This window comes from Oncorhynchus kisutch, unplaced genomic scaffold (genome assembly GCF_002021735.2).
Source record: "Oncorhynchus kisutch isolate 150728-3 unplaced genomic scaffold, Okis_V2 Okis07a-Okis12b_hom, whole genome shotgun sequence".
Classification (NCBI taxonomy): Eukaryota; Metazoa; Chordata; class Actinopteri; order Salmoniformes; family Salmonidae; genus Oncorhynchus; species Oncorhynchus kisutch.
The window spans coordinates 2,260,980-2,286,295 of record NW_022261984.1 but is presented as its reverse complement, the minus strand read 5'-3'; the positions used below and the strand labels follow the sequence as shown (position 1 = coordinate 2,286,295).

Below are 25,316 nucleotides of genomic sequence, written 5' to 3'. Positions count from 1 at the left end.
CTCTCTCTCTCTCTCTCTCTCTCTCCTCCTCATTGTGTAAAATTCATCAGGCACTCTGATAGATGAGAGTGCATAAAGGGACATGTGGGGTGTAAATCTAACACACACAAACACACTCACACAAACACACACACACACACACACACACACACACACACACACACACACACACACACACACACACACACACACACACACACACACACACACACACACACACACACACACACACACACACAACGTACAGTACACACACACTTCCATCACCTCTCTGACACACACACACACACAGAAACACAATAAGCCCCATGTGCTGCCTATTCAACGTCATCTCATGACAAAGTGTGACAAAGAAGAACGCTGGTTTTCTCATCCTTCCCTCAATCACAAATGTCTGACCTTCTCCAGTTAATATGACCTTTCTCTCCTCTCGCTCCCTCCTGCACTTCTTTAGACTGATCCCTGACCTGTTGGTATATATATAACTTATGTACAGGCATGGAGCCACGCTGGAATAAAGCTGTTCCTAGTCACCGCTTCCCATGTTGGCTTCATTAGCACACAGCCACACAGAGTACAGTAAAACGCCTACAGGCAGCCTGTAATGTTGTTATCTGGCCTGTAGGGGGAGCCTCACCAGGGAGGGATGTTGTGAGGAACAATGCTAGCGCTTGTTGGCATAAATAAGGTGAGGATTGCACCCCAATATTCTCCTATTTCTCCCAAAATCTAAACTTCATCACTCTCCTTCATGGGTTTGAAAGGAAAAGAGTGTGTGCCTCCAGAACTGCATTTCACAGCACTCCAGTCAAAAGTAGTGCACTATACAGGGAATAGGCTGACATTTTTGGATGCAAACACTGAATTTATGCGTTTCCATCCTCCTCTTTCTGTCCAGAGACAGAGACCCCTACATAACAACAAGCAACAGTGAAGTGGTGATGCCAGACAGACAGCGTGGTGGCAGAGAGGAGAGGAGAGGAGAGGAGAGGAGAGGAGAGGAGAGGAGAGGAGGAGGAGAGGAGAGGAGAGGAGAGGAGAGGAGAGGAGAGGAGAGGAGAGGAGAGGAGAGGAGAGGAGAGGAGAGGAGAGGAGAGGAGAGGAGAGGAGAGGAGAGGAGAGGAGAGGAGAGGAGGACTTTGTCAGCAGAAGGTGATCTGCCAGTAAACTGAATAGAGGGGAGAGAGAGTTGTGAAGAGGGCTGTGAGCATCTGTAGTCACAACATGAGCTCCTAGGAGAAGGCCAGAATGGAGAGGACAGAAGAGAGGCTGGACTAGGTCCACACACACACCTGCTCTGTTGGTCCGGCAGAGTTGGTCCGTTGGGTTTGAGGGACGTGACGGAGGGATGTGTTGGTGTAGGTAGTGGACAGATGGTGTAGGTAGTGGTCTTAGATGGTGTAGGTAGTGGTCTTAGATGGTGTAGGTAGTGGTCTTAGATGGTGTAGGTAGTGGACTTAGATGGTGTAGGTAGTGGTCTTAGATGGTGTAGGTAGTGGTCTTGGATGGTGTAGGTAGTGGACAGATGGTGTAGGTAGTGGACAGATGGTGTAGGTAGTGGACTTAGATGACTGGTACGCTTTTATTGACTGGGGCAGTTGGCGAACATTTTTAGGCCAGTGGGCCATCCGAAAATATATTTTTTTGCCCAGAAAGATCCTTATGTGGCTAGTATAGAAATGGTCCGGTGTGCTAGAAAATGCCAGGGCTGATTTCTGGCCCCAGTCCGCCCCTGGTCAATCAGGTTTCAGGATGCTGCTAGGCTGACTGGCCTGACATCCTATCGGGTGTTCTCTAATTGAGCCTGTCACTAATCTGTCTTGTACCCTATCTCCTTCTTGACTCCCATCAGGTCTCAAACATTATACTAATTAACTACCATCCCCAGGTAGATAGTTTAAAACAACAGGATACCTGCCTATCAGCTCTGAAACCACATACCACAGATGTAGGATCTCAATTTGAGCCAGTATGCCACAGCAGGAAAATAATCATGCATCAACAGTAAATATGAATTATTTTGTGGAATAATAATTAATATACTTTTTTGTAGGGGTTGATAACTTTTTTCGTACGGGAAAATCAAGTCTGAAATTTCAAAGTGGAAATTACGAACTTCAGAAGCCTTTTTAAACCTCAACTACTGTACATGTTTTACATTTCCTGCATAGAGGGCAAGTTCTCCTGCAACAGGGTGATCAAATGAATATCCTACATCTGTAATTAACTATCTACCATCCCCAGGTAGAGAACCTAAAACAACAGGATACCTCCCCAACGAACACAGACAGGCAATAAGGGAATAAATTACGCAAAAAAATACCCAGAGAAGCACTAGACATCATTTTTAAGATTCATAAAACATCAAATAATTATACAAGGAATTTGTGAAGTTAAATGTGGTCTTTGCCGCACATGAGAACTTATCAAGAAACATTTTCAAAATACTGTAAACATTAAAGTGGTCTTGGCCGTACACAGGCAGGTAGCAGGGTATAAGTAATAGGATATAGGGCCCACTGGGTTAAGGGTCCACTACTTTTCTGACAAACTAGAGGGGGGAAACCTCTTGTCCCAAATGCCACCCTATGCCCTATATAGTGCACTACTTGTGGACTACACAGGGAATAGGGTGCCATTTGGAACACAGACCAAGTTTGCAAGCTTGGGTTATTAGTTTGACCCTCTGTCAGATTCCAGTGTGTAGTTCTGCAAAACAAGGTACCCAGGGGCCCTAGATACTGTATGGGTTTAGGTGCTGTACTTTAACATCATCTCTCGCTGTGTGTTTCTGTGTGTTCACGACAAACACTGGAGCTCGGCTGGCCGCACTAAATCTGAAGGATTACTGGGCGGTTGACCGCACAGGGAGATAGGCTGGCAGGTCAAAACCACCGGACCGGACACACACACACACACACCACCACACACACAAAAGTGCACACACACACACACACACACACACACACACACACACACACACACACACACACACACACAACAAAGGAATGTTTATCTAGGAGTGGCTCAGTGAGGTCCTGTATGGCTCAGTTGGAAGACTGTGACATGCAATGCCAGAATTATGGTTTTGATTTCTGGCTGTGGCCACCACTGTATCTAATGTATGCACACATTACTGTAAGTCGCTTTGGACAAGTGTTAAATGCAGTAGAAATGAATATAAATATGTGTTGTGTGTAGTGTTCTAAGTCTTTATCAGAAGTACAGAACTGTCCACTGCAGGGTTATTCCACCGCCAGCCAGCCCAGCGGGAAATATTTCTGGCATCTCAGATTGTTCTGGGAATTCTCACATAGAAACTTCATTGGGTGAAAGAATGTTTAACATGCTTTTTACATTTGTATCACAAAACATATATTTTTTGAAAATCATGATGAAAGTAGCCACTTTAGGCCCTTGTTAGACCTAGACATGTCTCCTGTAAGACCTTATGACCTGTGAACCGTTCCAGATACAGACAACATCATGGTGTCATTATACTCTTTATAATGTGATCTAACTGATGGAAAATGTCCAGACTCTGACATTCACATTCATTTATTCAATAATATAAATATGAATATTTACCCATTTTGATATATCTTATTTTAAGACATGGTTTGGAACAAAATACTCTTGAAAGACATCAAACTTCCAGAGTGGTTCTCTGGTACTTTTAATGACATGACCCATTTTACTGTGTACATAGACATTGATATTCATCAAATGACTAGCAGCAGGAGTTTGAATCCATTCACTGCGTTGGTGGTGCTCATAACATTGATCAGGACTCTGGAAATGGGATGTACTTGTAGAGTTTATTGTTCCAAACAATATGTCTTAAAATGAACACAATTAAAAAGGGTCGTTTTGAGATATTCATATTAATATTTATATGTTCAATAAATGATTGTGAACATTTGTATTTCAGAGTCTAGACATATTCTAGATGTTAGAGCACACTATGGAGTTTAATAACACCAAGATGTTGTTTATCATGTACAATATACGCATCGTAAGGTCTTGAAGTGGGTTCCCGAGTGGCGCAGAGGTCTTAGGCACTGCATCTCAGTGCTTGAGGTGTCACTACAGACTACAGTGACCAGCCTGGTTCGAATCCAGGCTGTATCACAATTGGCCCAGCATCGTCTGGGTTTGGCTGGTGTAGGCCGTCATTGTAAATACAATTTTTTTCTTAAAGGATTGGACCCTTAAAAAAGATTTCACCTAAAATGACATACCCAAATCTAACTGCTTGTAGTTCTGGACCTGAAGCAAGGATATGCATATTCTAATACCATTTGAAAGGAAACTCTTTGAAGTTTGTTGAAATGTGAAATTAATGTAGGAGAATATAACACATTAGATTTGGTAAAAGATAATACAAAGAAACAAAAAATAGTTTTTTTTTGTACCATCATCTTTGAAATGCAAGAGAAAGGTCATAAAGTATTATTCCAGCACAGACGCTATTTAGATTTCGGCCACCAGATGGCAGCAGTTTATATGCAACGTTTTAGGATGATCCAATGAACCATTGCATATCTGTTCAAAATGTTGTATCAAGACTACCGATCCCGTAGAGGTTAACTGACTTGCCTAGTTAAATAAAGGTTACAATAATAATAATTATTGCAGGAGAAGTGTAGGTCTTAAAAGGGCCTAAAATTGCCAATTTCTCAATGTTTTGTGATCTCAGACACCAAAATATTTCCCTCTCCTGCCCTGCAGTAATGTCTGTTTTTATAGCTTGTATGGTGTGTAATAGTTCCATGATTACAATCTGGTGTGATATCATGTGTGACAGAAAACAAACACACACACACAGCTGTTCCTCACACTGTTAAAGACATGGAGAATGTGAGCCTGGTGAGCATTGAGTCATGTAATCCTTAACTGTGCAGTACTCAGTCGTGAAAAATTCTCAGATAATGAGTCTAGAATCATGGCTGTTTATCAGTTTCACGGGGGCACGAGGATTCAGGCAAACACATTGTATTACATCTTCTCCCCATGCTCCACACACACACACACACACACACACACACACACACACACACACACACACACACACACACACACACACACACACACACAGCAGCTACATGATTATTTATAAGCGCCTCACAAACACACACTTACACACAGTGAGACGTAGCCTACTTTCCTCGACAACCAGTTCCGTCTCCCTCCTTTTAAAATCATCAAACCAATTCTCTTCAGCATCCGTTATCTGACTGAAAGGAATCGGTGTCCTCCTTCCCCAAGTTTCTGTCACGCGGAGCGGAGCAGGTGAACCCAAGAGCAGACTCAGATGAGGAGACTGGGATGAGGTAACCAAGGTATTTATTGAAACACAGGGGGAAGATGGAGTGCAGGTCAGGGGAAGCTCGGGCGGGTTGCAGGAAACCAGGTGCGGAGGCTGGGGCGAGGGGAGTTGGGACTGGGTAAGCAGGTCCGGAGGGGAATCCAAGGGAGTAGTAGAGTGGGGAATCCAGGACAGAGAAGCAGGATGACGAGACGTGGGACTGGAGACACGGACCAGAGTCAGAGCAGAAGAGGAAAACAGACACAACACGAAAACAGGATCTAAGCAGGAAGTAACAGCTACAAAATGGAGACTGACTGAGCAAAGATTACAATCTGGCAGCGTGGAAGTGGCAAGGCTGAGTGTTTGTAGAGGTCTTGATTATGGAACAGGATGCAGCTGGTGGGGATCTGCTCCGCCTCCAGCATACCTGTGTCCGCCCATACAATCACACACACACACACACGCACACACACACACACACACACACACACACACACACACACACACACACACACACACAAAGAGGAAAAGGGAGAGAGCACTGTGGGAGTGGCGGCAGGTTAGGGAGACACAGGATGAGCAGTAGAGGGGCATGGCAGGCGCAGATGTAACAGTTTCCCTGGCCAACTACCAACTGCCTTAAACCTTGTTTGAGGTGTTAATTGAATATGGAAATGAGAGTGATTACATAGGACAGTACAGTACACACTTAGAAACCTACCACAGGGGAGGTTCATCAGGGAATCTTAGGAAGGAGGACACTGCTTCTTTTCAGTCAGATAACGGATGCTGAAGTGAGTTTGTTTGATGATAGCCTGTGCAGGGCTACTTCAGCCTAGGAGGTTTGATTTTCTCAAACATCTGATGTGGAGTGAGGGGGTGGGGGAGGGGATGGACGGGGAGGCAGGGAGAGAAAAAGTGAGAAGTTGTCAATAGTATCTGATCTTAAATCTCACAGCAGGTAAATAATCCTGCAGCAAACACGAACTGTGAATTATTGTTTGCCTTATAATTCATGGACATTAATTACACACACACACACACGCACACGCACGCGCACACGCACACGCACACGCACGCACACACAACCTTGTATAACTAACCTTGTGGGAACACACAATTCAGTTCCATTCAAAATCCTATTTTCCCTAACCCTTAAACCTAACCCTTACCCTAATCCTAACCTTGACCCTAGTCTCAACACGAGAACCTAACCTTAACACCCCCCCCCCCCCAAGTATAGTTAAACATGGCCGCACATGCGCGCGTGCACACACACACACACACACACACACACACACACACACACACACACACACACACACACACACACACACACACACACACACACACACACACACACACACACACACACACACACACACATAGCAGCTGCGTTATTATTTAGAAGCTTCTCACAAACACACACTTACTCACAGTGAGACGTAGTCTACTTTCCTCGACAACCAGTTCTGTCTCCCTCCTTTTAAAATCATCAAACCAATTCTCTTCAGCATCTGTTATCTGACTGAAAGGAATCAGTGTCCTCCTTCCCAAGGTTCCCTGGCCAACTTCCTCCTGCCTTAGACCTTGTTTGAGGTGTTAATTGGATATGAAATGAGAGTGATTACATAGGACAGTACAGTACACACCTAGAAACCTACCACAGGGGAGGTTCATCAGGGAAACTTGGGAAGGAGACACTGCTTCTTTTCAGTCAGATAACGGATACTGAAGTGAGTTGTTTGAGGATTTATTTATTTTTCCTATATACTTTACCCCCTTTTTCGTGATATCCAATTGCGATCCAATTTTGATCTTGTGTCATCGCTGCAACTCCCCAACGGGCGAAGGTCGAGACATGTGTCCTCCGAAACATGTTCCGCCAAACCCCCCTTTTCTGCACCCGCCCATTGGGGATGCAGTGCCTTAGACCGCTGTGTCACTCAGGAGGCCCCAAGTCCGACATTTTAAAGTGGAAATTACAAACTTTAGACGTCTTTTTAAACTCAAATACACTACAAGTTTGTATTTCCTTCGACAACAGTTTGATCAAATTAAGATCCTACATGTGTACCTTTTGCACAAACACACACAGACACACCCACTCTTGTGACAGCAAAGTTTAATTAGCCACAAATCTGCACTGTCTGCCTCTCTACCGTAAGTTGAGTTACAGCAGCTACTGCTATGACCTTTTAAAAGATGTATTGATTTGTTTAATGCGACTTACCGTGTGTGCTCAAACTCTGCCGAATGTCATTGCGTGAAATGGAAGCAAGTTGAAAGCCGTATCGATTGAGGAAACATGTTACATAATTGACATGTCTGGTGTGACAGGACAAGTGCGCTAGTCAGGGAAGTTAACATAGTAGTTTTGAAAGCCTCAGTCCAAAACGGGTCCCCGCTTTCTGTGTACTACATCATGAAATTGTGTACTACGTCATCCAATTTTGTACTACGTCATCCAAATGTGTACTACGGCATCCAAATGTGTACTACGGCATCCAAATGTGTACTACGGCATCCACATGTGTACTACGTCATACATTTCATTTGATATGTTACGTCCTGCAAAGAACTGTCAAATAATAATGTTTTTCAATTCGTATGATATGTTACAAATCAAATTCTATTTTTTGATGAATTTGTTGAGCTTCAGATCCCGGACTGCGTCTTTAACAGGTACATTGACAGTTTGGAAATTTAACAGACGCTCTTATCCAGAGCGACTTACAGTCAGTGCATTCAACTAAGGTAGATAAAACAACCACATATACAAGCCAGGCAAAACTTTCTCTTCTCCGTCCTCCTTTCCTGTCTTTCACAAGGAAAAGTCACTTGCCCCTCCCAACACCATTATCTCCCTCCCAGTTCTCTGATGAGCTGTGTCGGTGTCCCAAATGGCACTGTATTCCCTTTAAAGTGCACAATGTAGGGAATAGGGTGCTATTTGGGATGCATCCAGTGTTTTCTTACACACCTTCAATCACCTGTACTCTGAGTCATTGTATCAGAGGAGATGTGTTTCCATTTGGGGAATGGGATTCAATAGGGAAATCTGCAGGAAGAGAAAATAGCATTACATCTTGGCTGGCTGGATCACTTCCTGTCCCTTGATGCTTTCACTACTCTGCTCTGACTGAGGCATGAGTCATTACACACACACACGCACACGCACACATGCGCACACACACACACACACACACACACACACACACACACACACACACACACACACACACACACACACACACACACACACACACACACACACACACACACACACACACACACACATGAACGCAGGCAGGCAGGTACACACACACGCCTCTTGCAGGTATCTGACTGACGATGTAGTATCATTACCCTTAACATTAGTCTCTCTATGAGTCATCTGTGTGCCTTTAACCCAGACCTCTCCACACCTCTTCAACTATAACTCACCAATATAACTCACCTCTCTCTCCCACATCAATGGTTTACAGCTGAGCCATTCCTCCATCTCTTCCCTTTTCCTTTCCATCCCTTTCCCTCCATATATCTCTACCCAGGGAATTCTGGGAAATTCCCCCTCCACCACCCCCTCAAAACAAACAACCAGCCTCACTCTCTGTGAGTTTTCCCATTTCTTTCCCCCCTACTTTCCTCTCTAAAGCCTTCCCGTCTTGAATGGTTGCTAAGATGTGGTGATGCAGCACAGGACGTTATCGGGCTGATTGGATTGCGGTGGCGCCTGGGTTGCCGCGACAGCAGAGGCGTTTGGCTGTTAAGGCGTTAATAAAGTCACGTTGCGGCTCCGTTGGAAAGCCTCAGGCGGGGAGACCCGGGCGTGATGGATCGCTCCTTGTCAGTTCAATTTGAAAAATGTATTGAGACTACATGGGGTTAGTGGTGGAGGGGTTGAGAGGCATACAGGTAGCGTAGAGGGAGAGGGAGAGGGGGATGGAGAAATGGATGGAGAGAGAGAGGTGTAAAAGATGGATAGTGTGATAGAGAGCGTAACAGGGAGATGGAGAAATGGAGAGAGAGCTAGAGAGATGGATGGGAAAGGAATGAGAGACTAAGAGGGAAAAGAGAGAGAAATTAATAGAAAGAAAGAGAGAAGGAGAGGGAAAGACGGATAGAGAGAGGAGTGAGGTAAAGAGGGAGAGCAGGAAAGAGAGGGAGAGGGAAAGACGGATAGAGAGGAGTGAGGTAAAAAGAGAGAGCAGGAAAGAGAGGGAGAGGGAAAGATGGATAGAGAGAGGAGTGAGGTAAAGAGAGAGAGCAGGAAAGAGAGGGAGAGGGAAAGACTGATAGAGAGAGGAGTGAGGTAAAGAGGGAGAGCAGGAAAGAGAGGGAGAGGAGAGATGGATAGAGAGAGGAGTGAGGTAAAGAGGGAGAGCAGGGAGGAGAGGGAGAGGAGAGATGGATAGAGAGAGGAGTGAGGTAAAGAGTGAGAGCAGGAAAGAGAGGGAGAGGAGAGATGGATAGAGAGAGGAGTGAGGTAAAGAGGGAGAGCAGGAAAGAGAGGGAGAGGAGGGATGGATAGAGAGAGGAGTGAGGTAAAGAGGGAGAGCAGGAAAGAGAGGGAGAGGAGAGATGGATAGAGAGAGGAGTGAGGTAAAGAGGGAGAGCAGGAAAGAGAGGGAGAGGAGAGATGGATAGAGAGAGGAGTGAGGTAAAGAGGGAGAGCAGGAAAGAGAGGGAGAGGAGAGATGGATAGAGAGAGGAGTGAGGTAAAGAGGGAGAGCAGGAAAGAGAGGGAGAGGAGAGATGGATAGAGAGAGGAGTGAGGTAAAGAGGGAGAGCAGGAAAGAGAGGGAGAGGAGAGATGGATAGAGAGAGGAGTGAGGTAAAGAGGGAGAGCAGGAAAGAGAGGGAGAGGGAAAGACGGATAGAGAGGAGTGAGGTAAAGAGAGAGAGCAGGAAAGAGAGGGAGAGGGAAAGATGGATAGAGAGAGGAGTGAGGTAAAGAGAGAGAGCAGGAAAGAGAGGGAGAGGGAAAGACTGATAGAGAGAGGAGTGAGGTAAAGAGGGAGAGCAGGAAAGAGAGGGAGAGATGGATAGAGAGAGAGAGGAGTGAGTTAAAGAGGGAGAGCAGGAAAGAGAGGGAGAGGAGAGATGTATAGAGAGAGGAGTGAGGTAAAGAGGGAGAGCAGGAAAGAGAGGGAGAGGAGAGATGGATAGAGAGAGGAGTGAGGTAAAGAGGGAGAGCAGGGAGGAGAGGGAGAGGAGAGATGGATAGAGAGAGGAGTGAGGTAAAGAGGGAGAGCAGGAAAGAGAGGGAGAGGAGAGATGGATAGAGAGAGGAGTGAGGTAAAGAGGGAGAGCAGGAAAGAGAGGGAGAGGAGAGATGGATAGAGAGAGGAGTGAGGTAAAGAGGGAGAGCAGGAAAGAGAGGGAGAGGAGAGATGGATAGAGAGAGGAGTGAGGTAAAGAGGGAGAGCAGGAAAGAGAGGGAGAGGAGAGATGGATAGAGGGAGGAGTGAGGTAAAGAGGGAGAGCAGGAAAGAGAGGGAGAGGAGAGATGGATAGAGAGAGGAGTGAGGTAAAGAGGGAGAGCAGGAAAGAGAGGGAGAGGAGAGATGGATAGAGAGAGGAGTGAGGTAAAGAGGGAGAGCAGGAAAGAGAGGGAGAGGAGAGATGGATAGAGAGAGGAGTGAGGTAAAGAGGGAGAGGAGAGATGGATAGAGAGAGGAGTGAGGTAAAGAGGGAGAGCAGGAAAGAGAGGGAGAGGAGAGATGGATAGAGAGAGGAGTGAGGTAAAGAGGGAGAGCAGGAAAGAGAGGGAGAGGAGAGATGGATAGAGAGAGGAGTGAGGTAAAGAGGGAGAGCAGGAAAGAGAGGGAGAGGAGAGACGGATAGAGAGAGGAGTGAGGTAAAGAGGGAGAGGAGAGATGGATAGAGAGAGGAGTGAGGTAAAGAGGGAGAGCAGGAAAGAGAGGGAGAGGAGAGATGGATAGAGAGAGGAGTGAGGTAAAGAGGGAGAGCATGAAAGAGAGGGAGAGGAGAGACGGATAGAGAGAGGAGTGAGGTAAAGAGGGAGAGGAGAGATGGATAGAGAGAGGAGTCAGGTAAAGAGGGAGAGGAGAGACGGATAGAGAGAGGAGTGAGGTAAAGAGGGAGAGGAGAGATGGATAGAGAGAGGAGTCAGGTAAAGAAGGAGAGGAGAGACGGATAGAGAGAGGAGTGAGGTAAAGAGGGAGAGGAGAGATGCGGTCACATTAGGGACGTTCAGAAAAAGGAGGAGAAATGAGAAAAGGAACATATGTGGAAACAAACAGTGAGAGGAAAGAGAGACAGATTGAGGGAGGAGGTGGTGGGAATGAGAAGTCATGTCTCTTCACTTCTAATGCGTTGCTCATTAGATATTTATAGCCATATGAAGTCCCGGGGCTATGAAGCAGCTCTGACCTGTTGAGCCCAGGCAACGTCTCCGTCCCAAATAGAACCCTATTCCCTCTTTAGTGCACTACTTTAGACCAAGGCCCATAGGCACTGAAAGGAAATAGCGGTGACATTTTGGACTTCTAACACAGCATTCTGAATGGTAGAATACAGTCATGCTGTTTACACAAACAATCAAGTTGGGCAAGCAGTGAAAATGCCAGTGAGAATGTCTGCAATCTCCAACAGCAGAACACCGCTGCCGAACACTATTGCTAATTCAATACGTCACCGTGTCATTTTCTATGGGCTTGTGAGTAATGGGCATTCGCTGATGTGTCGAATGGATTCTATAGTTCCCGGTTCGACTTTAGTGAGAATCCAGGCAGAGCCCAGCAATATAGACTAGAGATCTACAGGGAGATACCAGAGGCCTGGCAGAGTGGTATCTTTCCTATCCTCAGCTCTTCAAGCAGTAGAACGAATGGGTTTTCTCTCCTGTCTTTCTTATCTTCACTCTCCCGCTCTCCTTCGCACTCTCTTCTCCGTTCTCATCTTGCCTTCCTCCCTCCCTCGCTTTCTTCCTTCCTTCCACACCACCTGTCTTCTCTATCTCTGCTCTATCCACTGCTCTCTGTCTCTCTTCTCTCTTTCTCTTCTCTTTCTCTTCTCTTTCTCTTTCTCTTTCTCTTTCTCTTTCTCTTTCTCTTTCTCTTTCTCTCTCTCTCTCTCTCTCTCTCTCTCTCTCTCTCTCTCGCTCTGTCTCTCGCTCTGTCTCTCGCTCTGTCTCTCGCTCTGTCTCTCTCTCTCTCTCTCTCTCTCTCTCTCTGTCTCTCGCTCTGTCTCTCGCTCTGTCTCTCGCTCTATCCACTGCTCTCTGTCTCTCTTTCTCTCTCTCTCTTTCTCTTTCTCTTTCTCTTTCTCTTTCTCTTTCTCTTTCTCTTTCTCTTTCTCTTTCTCTTTCTCTTTCTCTTTTCTTCTCTCTCTTCTCTCTCGCGATGTCTCTCTCGCTCTGTCTCTCTCTCTCTATCTCTCTCTCTCTCTCTCTACTTACATCTATCTCTCTCTCTCTTCTTCTCTATTCTCTCTATCTCTCTCTACTCTCTCTATCTCTCTCTCTCTCTCTCTCTCTCTTATCTCTCTCTCTCTCTCTCTCTATCTCTCATCTCTCTCTCTCTCTCTATCTCTCTCTCTCTCATCTCTCTCTCTCTCCTCTCTCTCTCTCTCTCTCTCTCTCTCTCCTCTCCTCATCTCTCCCTGTCCCTCTCTCTCTCTCCTCGATCCATGCTCTCTCTCTCTCTCTCTCTCTCTTCTCTCTCTCTCTTATCTCTCTCTCTCTCTGTTTCTCTCTCTCTGTCTCTCTCTCTCTCTCTCTCTCTCTCTCTCTCTCTCTCTGTCTCTCGCTCTGTCTATCGCTCTGTCTCGCGCTCTGTCTCTCGCTCTGTCTCTCTCTCTCTGTCTCTCTTCTCTCTCTTCTCTCTCTCTCTCTCTTCTCTCTCTGTCTTCTCGCTCTGTCTACTCACTCTGTCTCTCACTCTGTCTCTGTCTCTCCTCTCTCTTTCTCTCTTTCTCTCTGTCTCTCGCTCTGTCTCTCTCTCTCTCTCTTCTGTCTCTCGCTCAATTCAATTTCAATACATGGGCTGCATGGCATGGGAAAAGTGTTAACATTTCCAAAGAAGTGAGGTAGATAATATACAAAAGTGAATTAAACAATAAAATGAACAGTAAACATTACACATACAGAAGTTTCAAAACAATAAAGACATTACAAATGTCATATTATGTCTAATACAGTGTTGTAACGATGTACAAATGCTTAATGTAACAGGGAAATATAAATAAACATAAATATGGGGTTGTATTTACAATGGTGTTTGTTCTTCACTGGTTGCCCTTTTCTTGGCGGCACAGGTCACAAACTCCTTGCTGCTGGTGATGGCCCACACTGTGGTATTTCACCCAGTAGATATGAGAGTTGAACAAAATCGCATTTGTTTTTGAATTCTTTGTGGATCTCTGTAATCTGAGGGAAATTATGTGTCTCTAATATGCGTCATACATTGGGCAGGAGGTTAGGAAGTGCAGCTCAGTTTCCACCTCATTTTTTGGGCAGTGTGCCACAAAACCTGTGCTTCTCTTGAGAGCAGGTCTGCCCTACGGTGGCCCTTTCTCAATAGCAAGTCTCCACTGAGTCTGTACATAGTCAAAGCTTTCCTTAAGTTTGGGTCAGTCACAGTGCCACTGTGTACTCTCTGTTTTGGGCCAAATAGCATCTCTCTCTGTCTTTCTCTCTCTCTCTGTCATCTGTCCATTCTTTCTATCTCCTCTGCTCCTCCCCCATCCCTCCTCTCCTCTCTTTGACCTTCTCTCCTCCTTTCCTCCGTCGCCTTCTTCCTCTTTTCCGTCTCACTTCATCCATCTCCTATCCTTTCCTCCCCTCTCTCTCTAACCTTGACCCCTCTTTGCCTCCCATCCTCTCCTTCCCTGTCCCATTGGTCCTAACCATTTCCCCTGTCCCTTGGTCATAACCTTTCTCTCTTTCCCTTGTCCCATTGTCCCAAACCTTCTCTCTTTCATTTCCTGTCCCATGGTCCTAACCTTTCCTCTACCTGTCCCATTGGTCCTAAACCTTTCTCTCGCTACCTGTCCCATTGGTCCTAAACCTTTCTGTCTTACCCTGTCCCATTGGTACTTAACCCTTTCTCTCTTTCCCTGTTCCATTGGTCCTAAACCTTTCTCTCTTCCCTCTGTCCCATTGGTCCTAACCCTTTCTCTCTTTCTATGTCCATTGGTCCTAAACCTTCTCTCTTTCCCTGTACCATTGATCCTAACCTTTCTCTCTTTCCCTGTCCCATGGTCCTAACCCTTTCTCTATTTCCTTGTCCCATTGGTCCTAACCCTTTCTCTCTTTCCGTCCCATTGGTCCTAACCCTTTCTCTCTCTGCATGTCCATTGGTCCTAACACTTTCTCTCTTTCCGTGTCCCATTGGTCCTAACCCTTTCTCTTTACATGTCCATTGGTCCTAACCCCTTTCTCTCTGCATGTCCATTGGTCCTAACCCTTTTCTCTTTCTTTCCTCGTCTCATTGGTCCTAACCCTTTCTTCTTTTTCCCTGTCCCATTGGTCCTAACCTTTTCTCTTTCCTCGGTCCCATTGGTCCTAACCCCTTTCTTATTTCCCTTTCCATTGGTACTAACCCTTTCTCTTTTCCTGTCCCATTGGTCCTAACCCTTTCTCTCTTTCCCTTTCCCATTGGTCCTAACCCTTTCTCTCTTCTATGTCCCATTGGTCCTAACCATTCTCTCTTTCCCTTTCCCATTGGTCCTAACCCTTCTCTCTTTCCCTGTCCATTGGTCCTAACCTTTTCTCTCTTTCTATGTCCCATTGGTCCTAACCTTTCTCTCTTTCCCTGTACCATTGGTCCTAACCTTTTCTCTCTGTCTATGTCCCACTTGGTCCTAACCCTTTCTCTTTCTATGTCCCATTGNGAAACGTGTTAACATTTCCAAAGCAAGTGAGGTAGATAATATACAAAAGTGAATTAAACAATAAAAAATGAACAGTAAACATTACACATACAGAAGTTTCAAAACAATAAAGACATTACAAATGTCATATTATGTCTATATACAGTGTGTAACGATGTACAAATGGTTAATGTAAAAGGGAAAATAAATAAACATAAATATGGGTTGTATTTACAATGGTGTTTGTTCTTCACTGGTTGCCCTTTTCTTGCGGCAACAGGTCACAAATCTTGCTGCTGTGATGGCACACTGTGGTATTTCACCCAGTAGATGATATGAGAGTTGAACAAAATCGCATTTGTTTTTGAATTCTTTGTGGATCTCTGTAATCTGAGGGAAATATGTGTCTCTAATATGGTCATACATTGGGCAGGAGGTTAGGAAGTGCAGCTCAGTTTCCACCTCATTTTTGGGCAGTGTGCACAAAACCTGTTTCTCTTGAGAGCCAGGTCTGCCTACGGTGGCCTTCTCAATAGCAAGTCTCACTGAGTCTGTACATAGTCAAAGCTTCCTTAAGTTTGGGTCAGTCACAGTGCCACTGTGTACTCTCTGTTTTGGGCCAAATAGCATCTCTCTCTGTCTTCTCTCTCTCTCTGTCATCTGTCCATTCTTTCTATCTCCTTGCTCCTCCCCCATCCCTTCTCCTCTCTTTGACCTTATCTTCCTCCTTTCCTCTGTCGCCTTCTTCCTCTTTCCGTCTCACTTCATCCATCTCCTCTCCTTTCCTCCCCTCTCTCTAACCTTGACCCTCTTTCTTGCCTCCCATCCTCTCTTTCCTGTCCCATTGGTCCTAAACCCTTTCCCTGTCCCATTGGTCCTAACCCTTTCTCTCTTTCCCTGTCCCATTGTTCCCAAACCTTTCTCTCTTCCATGTCCATTGGTCCTAACCCTTTCTCTCTTACCCTGTCCCATTGGTCCTAAACCTTTCTCTCTTACCCTGTCCCATTGGTCCTAAACCTTTCTGTCTTACCTGTCCCATTGGTCCTAACCCTTTCTCTCTTTCCCTGTTCCATTGGTCCTAAACCTTTCTCTCTTTTCCTGTCCCATTGGTCCTAACCCTTTCTCTCTTTCTATGTCCATTGGTCCTAAACCTTTCTCTCTTTCCCTGTCCCATTGATCCTAACCTTTCTCTCTTTCCCTGTCCCATTGGTCCTAACCCTTTCTCTCTTTCCTTGTCCCATTGGTCCTAACCCTTTCTCTCTTTCCCTGTCCCATTGGTCCTAACCCTTTCTCTCTCTGCATGTCCCATTGGTCCTAACACTTCTCTCTTTCCCTGTCCCATTGGTCCTAACCCTTTCTCTCTCTACATGTCCCATTGGTCCTAACCCTTTCTCTCTCTGCATGTCCCATTGTCCTAACCCTTTCTCTCTTTCCTTGTCTCATTGGTCCTAACCCTTTCTCTTTTTCCCTGTCCCATTGGTCCTAACCCTTTCTCTCTTTCCCTGTCCCATTGGTCCTAACCCTTTCTCTCTTTCCCTTTCCCATTGGTCCTAACCCTTTCTCTTTTTCCCTGTCCCATTGGTCCTAACCCTTTCTCTCTTTCCCTTTCCCATTGGTCCTAACCCTTTCTCTCTTTCTATGTCCCATTGGTCCTAACCCTTTCTCTCTTTCCCTTTCCCATTGGTCCTAACCCTTTCTCTCTTTCCCTGTCCCATTGGTCCTAACCTTTTCTCTCTTTCTATGTCCCATTGGTCCTAACCTTTCTCTCTTTCCCTGTCCCATTGGTCCTAACCTTTTCTCTCTTTCTATGTCCCATTGGTCCTAAACCTTTCTCTCTTTCTATGTCCCATTGGTCCTAACCCTTTCTCTCATCCCCTCTCCCCTCATTAACCTCTCAGTCTCCCTCTTCCTGCTCACACCTTTTACTCCATTGCTTCCCCCCCATCTCCGCTAACCTCCAACCTCACATCCCTAATCTCTTTGTCACCTCTGTCTGTCTTTACCCTCATCCCCCATCCATTTCTGCCCTCTCTCCTCTCACTGCACCTGATCTCCATCTTGGAAGTTCCAGAGGGCAGCAGACAGCCTAGAGGTTAGAGGAGTGCTTCATCAGTTGGAAGACTGTGGGTTTGAATCCTATTTCTGTTCTCTCCTCCTCCTCCAGATGACCCAGGAGCAGTACATCCTGGCAGCCCAGCCCAACACCCTGAGCCAGCAGGTACACCAAGGTGCCCAGGCCTACCCGGTGGGTATCTACGGCTGGAGGAAGCGCTGCCTCTACTTCTTCATCCTCCTGCTCCTGGTCACCATGATCGTCAACCTGGCGCTCACCATCTGGATCCTCAAGGTCATGAACTTCACCGTGGTGAGTTACCCATAGTGCCCCCTGGAGGTCTGGAGGGGAAGTGTGACTGTGTGCTGAGAGGTAGCTTGTTGTTAGGCTGGTGGTTTGACCCGCGCAATGCTATACGAGTGTTGAAAAGTTCACCATCTGGTTCTTGAAGGTCATGAACTTCACCGCGGTGAGGTGACCATAGTGCCTCTAGAGGGTTAGAGGGGAAATGCATGTGAATGTGTACCCACGCTGGTTGTTTGGGATCTTGTCAAGCTATGTCATGTTTATGTCAGGTTTATGTCACGTTTATGTCATTTAAACCTCAATGTGTTAACATACAAGATATCTAAGAGTGGTTTCATAAGAGCATCGGGAAATGCTCAGTTTGCTCAACATTAGGCCTCGATCTGTTTATGCAGGTTTCTGCTCCAACCTAAATCATGATGAGCAGATAGAGTATCTTCACTGAGTAAGGATGTTGCTAGGGAACTATATCATGTCCTCATGGAGACGTGACGAGGCTTGCGGAGGAAGGGTTTTCTCACTTGATAGATGGGTCAATTGAAAAACATTCAGTGATCAGGCGGAAGGGGAACCCAATGGTTCATTAGTGGCTAAACATGGCTGTAGATGACACTCTTAGCGGGACAAAAAGCCAGATCAAATCACATGTTAATGTGAATATGTTAATGGCTTTAGATAGACCATTCGTCGTGGCTCAAGGCACAGGTAAACAGCCTTCTCTAACTCTGACAGAAACCCAGCTGTGAAAGTGGCCGGTGTGTGAAATGGAGCCTATGGAAATCCTGGATGGAGAGAGAGCGGGGGCGTACCGAAATTGAGGGCGGCGCCCAAAATGGCACCCTATTTGTGTATTATTTTTGCCCAGAGCTCTATGGTAAACGTAGTGCACTATATAGGACAAGGATGCTATTTGAGATACAACATTACCATGAATATTTCCATCCAATGCTCTGACAGATAAACAAACCTGTCAAAAGTTGCGGATCTGTTTACTTGTTTTTCATCTATTTGTCTTTTCAACTCAATTTGGCGCGGGGTGGTCAGGGGGGCGGCCTAGTCTGTAATATACCCAGCATGCCCCGGGGCCCCTGGGACCGCCCATAATAATATATATGCAAATCAGTTTGGATGAGGTGACCCCGCCTGCCAATTGCTGATTTTCTACCCCGTCTGTTTTCATAATGGCTTCCTGCAATCAAATCTGCCCGCGACTTCAAAATAAGCTCAAATACGCCGGAAGGGTTTAGTTTCTACCAAATAAAAGGGTGAGAGCGAGTGTGTTTGTGTGAGCGTGAGTGAGTGAGAGAGAGAGAGAGAGAGAGAGAGAGAGAGAGAGAGAGAGAGAGGGAGAGGTGCAGGTTTTTCGCGAGGCCCCCAGCCATTCCCATAGGCCGCCGGCATTCCTGGTCCCAAATCAAATTGTGCAGATGCATTTTCCGAGGTGTTATTCCCACTATGGCTCCCAATATCCTCCAGATATCAGTGAAATCCCTCAAAGTGATAAATGTCAACGTGTGCTGACTAATGGGCCGTGTTCCCCCCTGTAAACAGAGACAGAGAGAGAGCGACAGAGAGAGAGCGACAGAGAGAGAGAGCGACTTAGAGACACAGAGAGAGAGAGAGAGAGAGAGAGCGACAGAGAGAGAGAGAGAGCGACAGAGAGAGAGCGACAGAGAGATAGAGGGACAGAGAGAGAGAGCGACAGAGAGAGCGACAGAGAGACATAGCGACAGAGAGCGACAGAGAGAGACACAGAGAGAGAGAGAGCGACAGAGAGAGAGCGACAGAGAGAGCTCGATAACCACATACCTAACACTATAGTACTGTTTTTCATTTCTTCTGCCTCACTCTCTCTTTCTCAATTAAATTAAAATAGCTTTTTAGGCATGACAAAACAATGTAGATATTGCCAAAGCATACTTTGGGAATGAAGTGATTAATTTACAATATTAACATAATGAATTCCCTCTGTCGTTCCCTCCCTCGCTCTTACTCTCTCTCGTCGCTCGCTCTCTCTCTCTCTTCCAGGTCTATTTTCCTGTACAAGTCACCTTTCCCCTTGTCTGTACATCTCCTCCTCCTCTCCTTAACTTTTCCTCTTCTGTCTTCGAACAAACAGATCAATAGGCGAGCAGCAGAAAACACATAAAAGACGGATCCCCCTCGGACAGATATAGGCTCACCTCTTCATTACCTGGGGGGGGACTGACAATGGTGCTCTGAAGCTGCAGCTTGCCACAGTGTTTTTGATATCAGTAGTCTCAGTGTTTGAAGCAGTAACCGGCCTGGATGACAGAATAACCAAGCATCTCTTTTGAACGGTACTATTGCTGCTGCTATTACTAATGCGTTATTCCTCTAGCTATCCTTACATGCTATAGGGTGGCATCAATACACAGTCTTGCTCTATGTGAATCCCCAGTGAGCCATAATTTGACGTCGATCCACGTAGATCAAAGCTGTTCAGATACGGTTTCTGTGTGGATTTCAGAACACTGTTTTGTGGCGCTTGTGGATTTGGCCGCGCTGCACACTAAATGCGGCAGGTGGATTTGGCCGCGCTGCACACTAAATGCGGCGGGTGGATTTGGCCGCGCTGCACACTAAATGCAGCGGGTGGATTTGGCCGCGCTGCACACTAAATGCGGCGGGTGATTCTTCAAAGCCAACTCTTTGATGGTGACATCACACTAGTTTAGGACCCCCTCGACGAGTCAGGCGAAGATTCTTTGGCGTGTCGGTGAGACATTAAACATGGATGCATGACAGCCCTGAGCCACAATGGAGATCTATTTTGGATGGGTTATCCTTGGTTGACATGGGCAAGCATTAGCATGGGCTGGAGTGGCCGGGGTTCATGTGTTGGAATGTGATTTGACGATTCAACTTACAATTTCTGTTCTATTCTATGTTAATCTATAATATTCTACTTTCTACTAGATATTCTTTCTATTGTATTCTACACTATTCTACACGCAATTTGGTCATCGAAGTCATAATCTGTAACTCAGAGACAATTTTATTATCAGATCAAATGAACATAAAACAGCAATATGTGAATCTGACGGGAGTATCAATGACATTCACTTCAACGCACCATGTCAGTGAAGACTCCATAGACTAGCACCATGTCAGTGAAGACTCCATAGACTAACACCATGTCAGTGAAGACTCCATAGACTAGCACCATGTCAGTGAAGACTCCATAGACAAGCACCATGTCAGTGAAGACTCCATAGACAAGCACCATGTCAGTGAAGACTCCATAGACTAACACCATGTCAGTGAAGACTCCATAGACTAACACCATATCAGTGAAGACTCCATAGACTAGCACCATGTCAGTGAAGACTCCATAGACAAGCACCATGTCAGTGAAGACTCCATAGACTAGCACCATGTCAGTGAAGACTCCATAGACTAACACCATGTCAGTGAAGACTCCATAGACTAACACCATATCAGTGAAGACTCCATAGACTAGCACCATGTCAGTGAAGACTCCATAGACTAGCACCATGTCAGTGAAGACTCCATAGACTAACACCATGTCAGTGAAGACTCCATAGACTAACACCATGTCAGTGAAGACTCCATAGACTAACACCATATCAGTGAAGACTCCATAGACTAGCACCATGTCAGTGAAGACTCCATAGACTAGCACCATGTCAGTGAAGACTCCATAGACTAACACCATGTCAGTGAAGACTCCATAGACTAACACCATATCAGTGAAGACTCCATAGACTAGCACCATGTCAGTGAAGACTCCATAGACAAGCACCATGTCAGTGAAGACTCCATAGACTAGCACCATGTCAGTGAAGACTCCATAGACTAACACCATGTCAGTGAAGACTGCATAGACTAACACCATGTCAGTGAAGACTCCATAGACTAACACCATGAGATTAATAATGAGATCTGAAGCTGGTTGCAGATGACGTGGTACAAATAAGTTAGAGTTCATCAAAGTGTTAATTGCCTATTTTAGGTACTTATTAGCGATATGATGAATAGGCTATGTGTTGTTATGATTGCTTCATGATTATTTATTGAGTTTCAATGTCAGCCGAAAGGCTATCAAAGGAAGATTTAAATTAAACACTTGACAAATGTTAAAAAGGATACAAAAAATATTGTTTTAATTTTTTTGTTTGAAGTGACAGCTTGGCTGTAAATGGGGAGGTCGGACTTCAATTTGGGGAATGCAAATCCTGCAGGGTCCTTTGGGGGTTTCACGCTGGGATTACATTTCCACTTGTTCCGCCGTTGGCATGGCAATGTTGTCACCAATCAATTGTCTTCATTTCTTAGTCGGGGAAAGGATGTGAGGTTACTTTCTAATGCGTGGAATTACCCATTGGTTCTCCTGACATCCTGACCGGACTAGATTGGCTCTGAGTTGTTCCTGGTCATATCTCATTCCTGTTCATGGACTGTACTTTACAGCCACAACAGATGTTAACATCTAACCCCCAAGGCACACGAAATATATGGTATTTATTCCTTGTGTCACTATTTCTATGTTTTATTTTAGATCTTTAACTGCATTGTGGGAAAAGAACCCGTAAGGAAGCATTACACTGTTAGTCTACACCTGTTGTTTACAAAGAACACGTAAGGAAGCATTACACTGTTAGTCTACACCTGTTGTTTACAAAGAACACGTAAGGAAGCATTACACTGTTAGTCTACACCTGTTGTTTTACAAAGAACCCGTAAGGAAGCATTACACTGTTAGTCTACACCTGTTGTTTACAAAGAACCCGTAAGTAAGCATTACACTGTTAGTCTACACCTGTTGTTTACAAAGAACCCGTAAGGAAGCATTACACTGTTAGTCTACACCTGTTGTTTTACAAAGAACCCGTAAGGAAGCATTACACTGTTAGTCTACACCTGTTGTTTTACAAAGAACCCGTAAGGAAGCATTACACTGTTAGTCTACACCTGTTGTTTTACAAAGAACCCGTAAGGAAGCATTACACTGTTAGTCTACACCTGTTGTTTTACAAAGAACCCGTAAGTAAGCATTACACTGTTAGTCTACACCTGTTGTTTTACAAAGAACCCGTAAGTAAGCGTTACACTGTTAGTCTACACCTGTTGTTTTACAAAGAACCCGTAAGGAAGCATTACACTGTTAGTCTACACCTGTTGTTTTACAAAGAACCCGTAAGGAAGCATTACACTGTTAGTCTACACCTGTTGTTTTACAAAGAACACGTAAGGAAGCATTACACTGTTAGTCTACACCTGTTGTTTTACAAAGAACACGTAAGGAAGCATTACACTGTTAGTCTACACCTGTTGTTTTACAAAGAACCCGTAAGGAAGCATTACACTGTTAGTCTACACCTGTTTTTTTACAAAGAATGCGCCAAATAACATTTGATTTGATTAGTCTGTTGAGACTGCGATGCCGCAGACCTTTATCTCTGAGCATGGTCATCATTCCGTTGCACATCCTGTCTGAGCTAACCATCCTGTCTCAGCTAACTATCCGGTCTCAGCTAACCATCCGGTCACAGCTAACCATCCTGTCTCAGCTAACCATCCTGTCTCAGCTAACCATCCGGTCTCAGCTAACCATCCTGTCTCAGCTAACCATCTTCTCTCAGCTAACCATCCGATCTCAGCTAACCATCCGGTCACAGCTAACCATCCTGTCTCAGCTAACCATCCGGTCTCAGCTAACCATCCTGTCTCAGCTAACCATCTGGTCACAGCTAACCATCCTGTCTCAGCTAACCATCCGGTCACAGCTAACCATCCTTTCTCAGCTAACCATCCGGTCTCAGCTAACCATCCTGTCTCAGCTAACCATCCGGTCTCAGCTAACCATCCTGTCTCAGCTAACCATCTTGTCTCAGCTAACCATCCTGTCTCAGCTAACCATCCGGTCTCAGCTAACCATCCTGTCTCAGCTAACCATCCTGTCTCAGCTAACCATCCTGTCTCAGCTAACCATCCTGTCTCAGCTAACTATCCTGTCTCAGCTAACCATCCGGTCTCAGCTAACCATCCGGTCTCAGCTAACCATCTGGTCACAGCTATCCATCCGGTCTCAGCTAACCATCCTGTCTCAGCTAACCATCCGGTCACAGCTAACCATCCGGTCTCAGCTAACCATCCGGTCACAGCTAACCATCCTGTCTCAGCTAACCATCCGGTCACAGCTAACCATCTGGTCACAGCTAACCATCTTGTCTCAGCTAACCAGCCTGTCTCAGCTAACCATCCGGTCTCAGCTAACCATCCTGTCTCAGCTAACCATCCTGTCTCAGCTAACTATCTGGTCACAGCTAACCATCCGGTCGCAGCTAACCATCCTGTCTCAGCTAACCATCCGGTCACAGCTAACCATCCGGTCTCAGCTAACCATCCGGTCTCAGCTAACCATCCGGTCACAGCTAACCATCCTGTCTCAGCTAACCATCCGGTCACAGCTAACCATCCTGTCTCAGCTAACCATCCGGTCTCAGCTAACCATCCGGGCTCAGCTAACCATCCGGTCTCAGCTAACCATCGAGTCACAGCTAACCATCCTGTCTCAGCTAACCATCTGGTCACAGCTAACCATCTGGTCACAGCTAACCATCCTGTCTCAGCTAACCAGCCTGTCTCAGCTATCCATCTGGTCTCAGCTAACCATCCTGTCTCAGCTAACCATCTGGTCACAGCTAACCATCCTGTCTCAGCTAACCATCCAGTCTCAGCTAACCATCCGGTCTCAGCTAACCATCTTCCGCTTACATTCCCTCTTGTCTGTCAGACAGTACGCTGGGACAAACACTATCATTCTCCATTGTATACAAAATAAACAGGCTGACCACCCAAGCACAGTGCCGCTGCTCAGATCCAGATGGGGGGGAGGGATGGGTAGCGGAGGTTAAGAGATGGTGAGGTGTTGGACAATATGGCCGCTGTTATTATTAGGGGTTTAGTATTATTGGTGCATCGTTGAGAGAGAGAGAGAGAGAGAGGTTTGTCTGCAGTGTGTGGGAAGACATTTCTTATATAACAGTTTGGTATGAGTGAAATAATGTTGTGCGTTTGTACGCATGCCAATGTGTGTGTGTCCTGTACTATCCTATATCTCCCAGCTGTGCCCTGGGGCCAGAATATGCTGTTCGGTGCTCTTCTACAAACCTGTGTGCTCAGCTCTAGTCATTACGAGAGGCTAGCACCTGAGCCCACTGCTACACACACACACACACACTGCTTATCCGTTGAACTCCATCACTGATCCCCCCTAGCCACGCCTGGGTCTTTGTTCTGACCTGAGATAATGGAGGAGGCTCGGCTTGAAACACACATACACACACACACACGTTCTCATGCTCACACCAATACCCCCTCAGGTAATTGAGGGCACACCATTAAATGCACACACACACACACACACACACACACACACACACACACACACACACACACACACACACACACACACACACACACACACACACACACACACACACACACACACACACACAGAGCAGAGGGAGGGTGGGTTAATGTTGGGGATCCATCAGGTCCAGAGTGCTGACGTGTCTGATCTTAATCAGAGCAGAGGGAGGTCTGCACAGAGAGAGATAATCTAACAGCCTCCCTCCCTCCTTCCTTCCATCCTACCACGCTCTGTCTGTCTGGACACTACTGGCCTATCACTTCCTGTCCCTATCTCTCTTTCTCGCTATCTCTCACTATTTCTCTCTCTCTCTCTCTCTCTCTCTCTCTCTCTCTCTCTCGCTCCCCTCTCTCTCTCTTCTCTCACCATTCTCTCTCTTCTCTCCC

The 25,316-nt window shown here is 45.8% G+C and overlaps 1 protein-coding gene across 1 annotated transcript in view; it reads left to right on the top strand.

Moving 5' to 3' along the window:
• sgcz (sarcoglycan zeta) overlaps positions 1-25,316 on the top strand; it is a 315,374-nt gene that overhangs the window by 176,869 nt on the left and 113,189 nt on the right. The window contains exon 2 of the mRNA XM_031814950.1: positions 17,316-17,516. Within this exon, the coding sequence (XP_031670810.1) occupies positions 17,316-17,516 (201 nt within the window). The remainder of the gene's footprint in view (positions 1-17,315; positions 17,517-25,316) is intronic.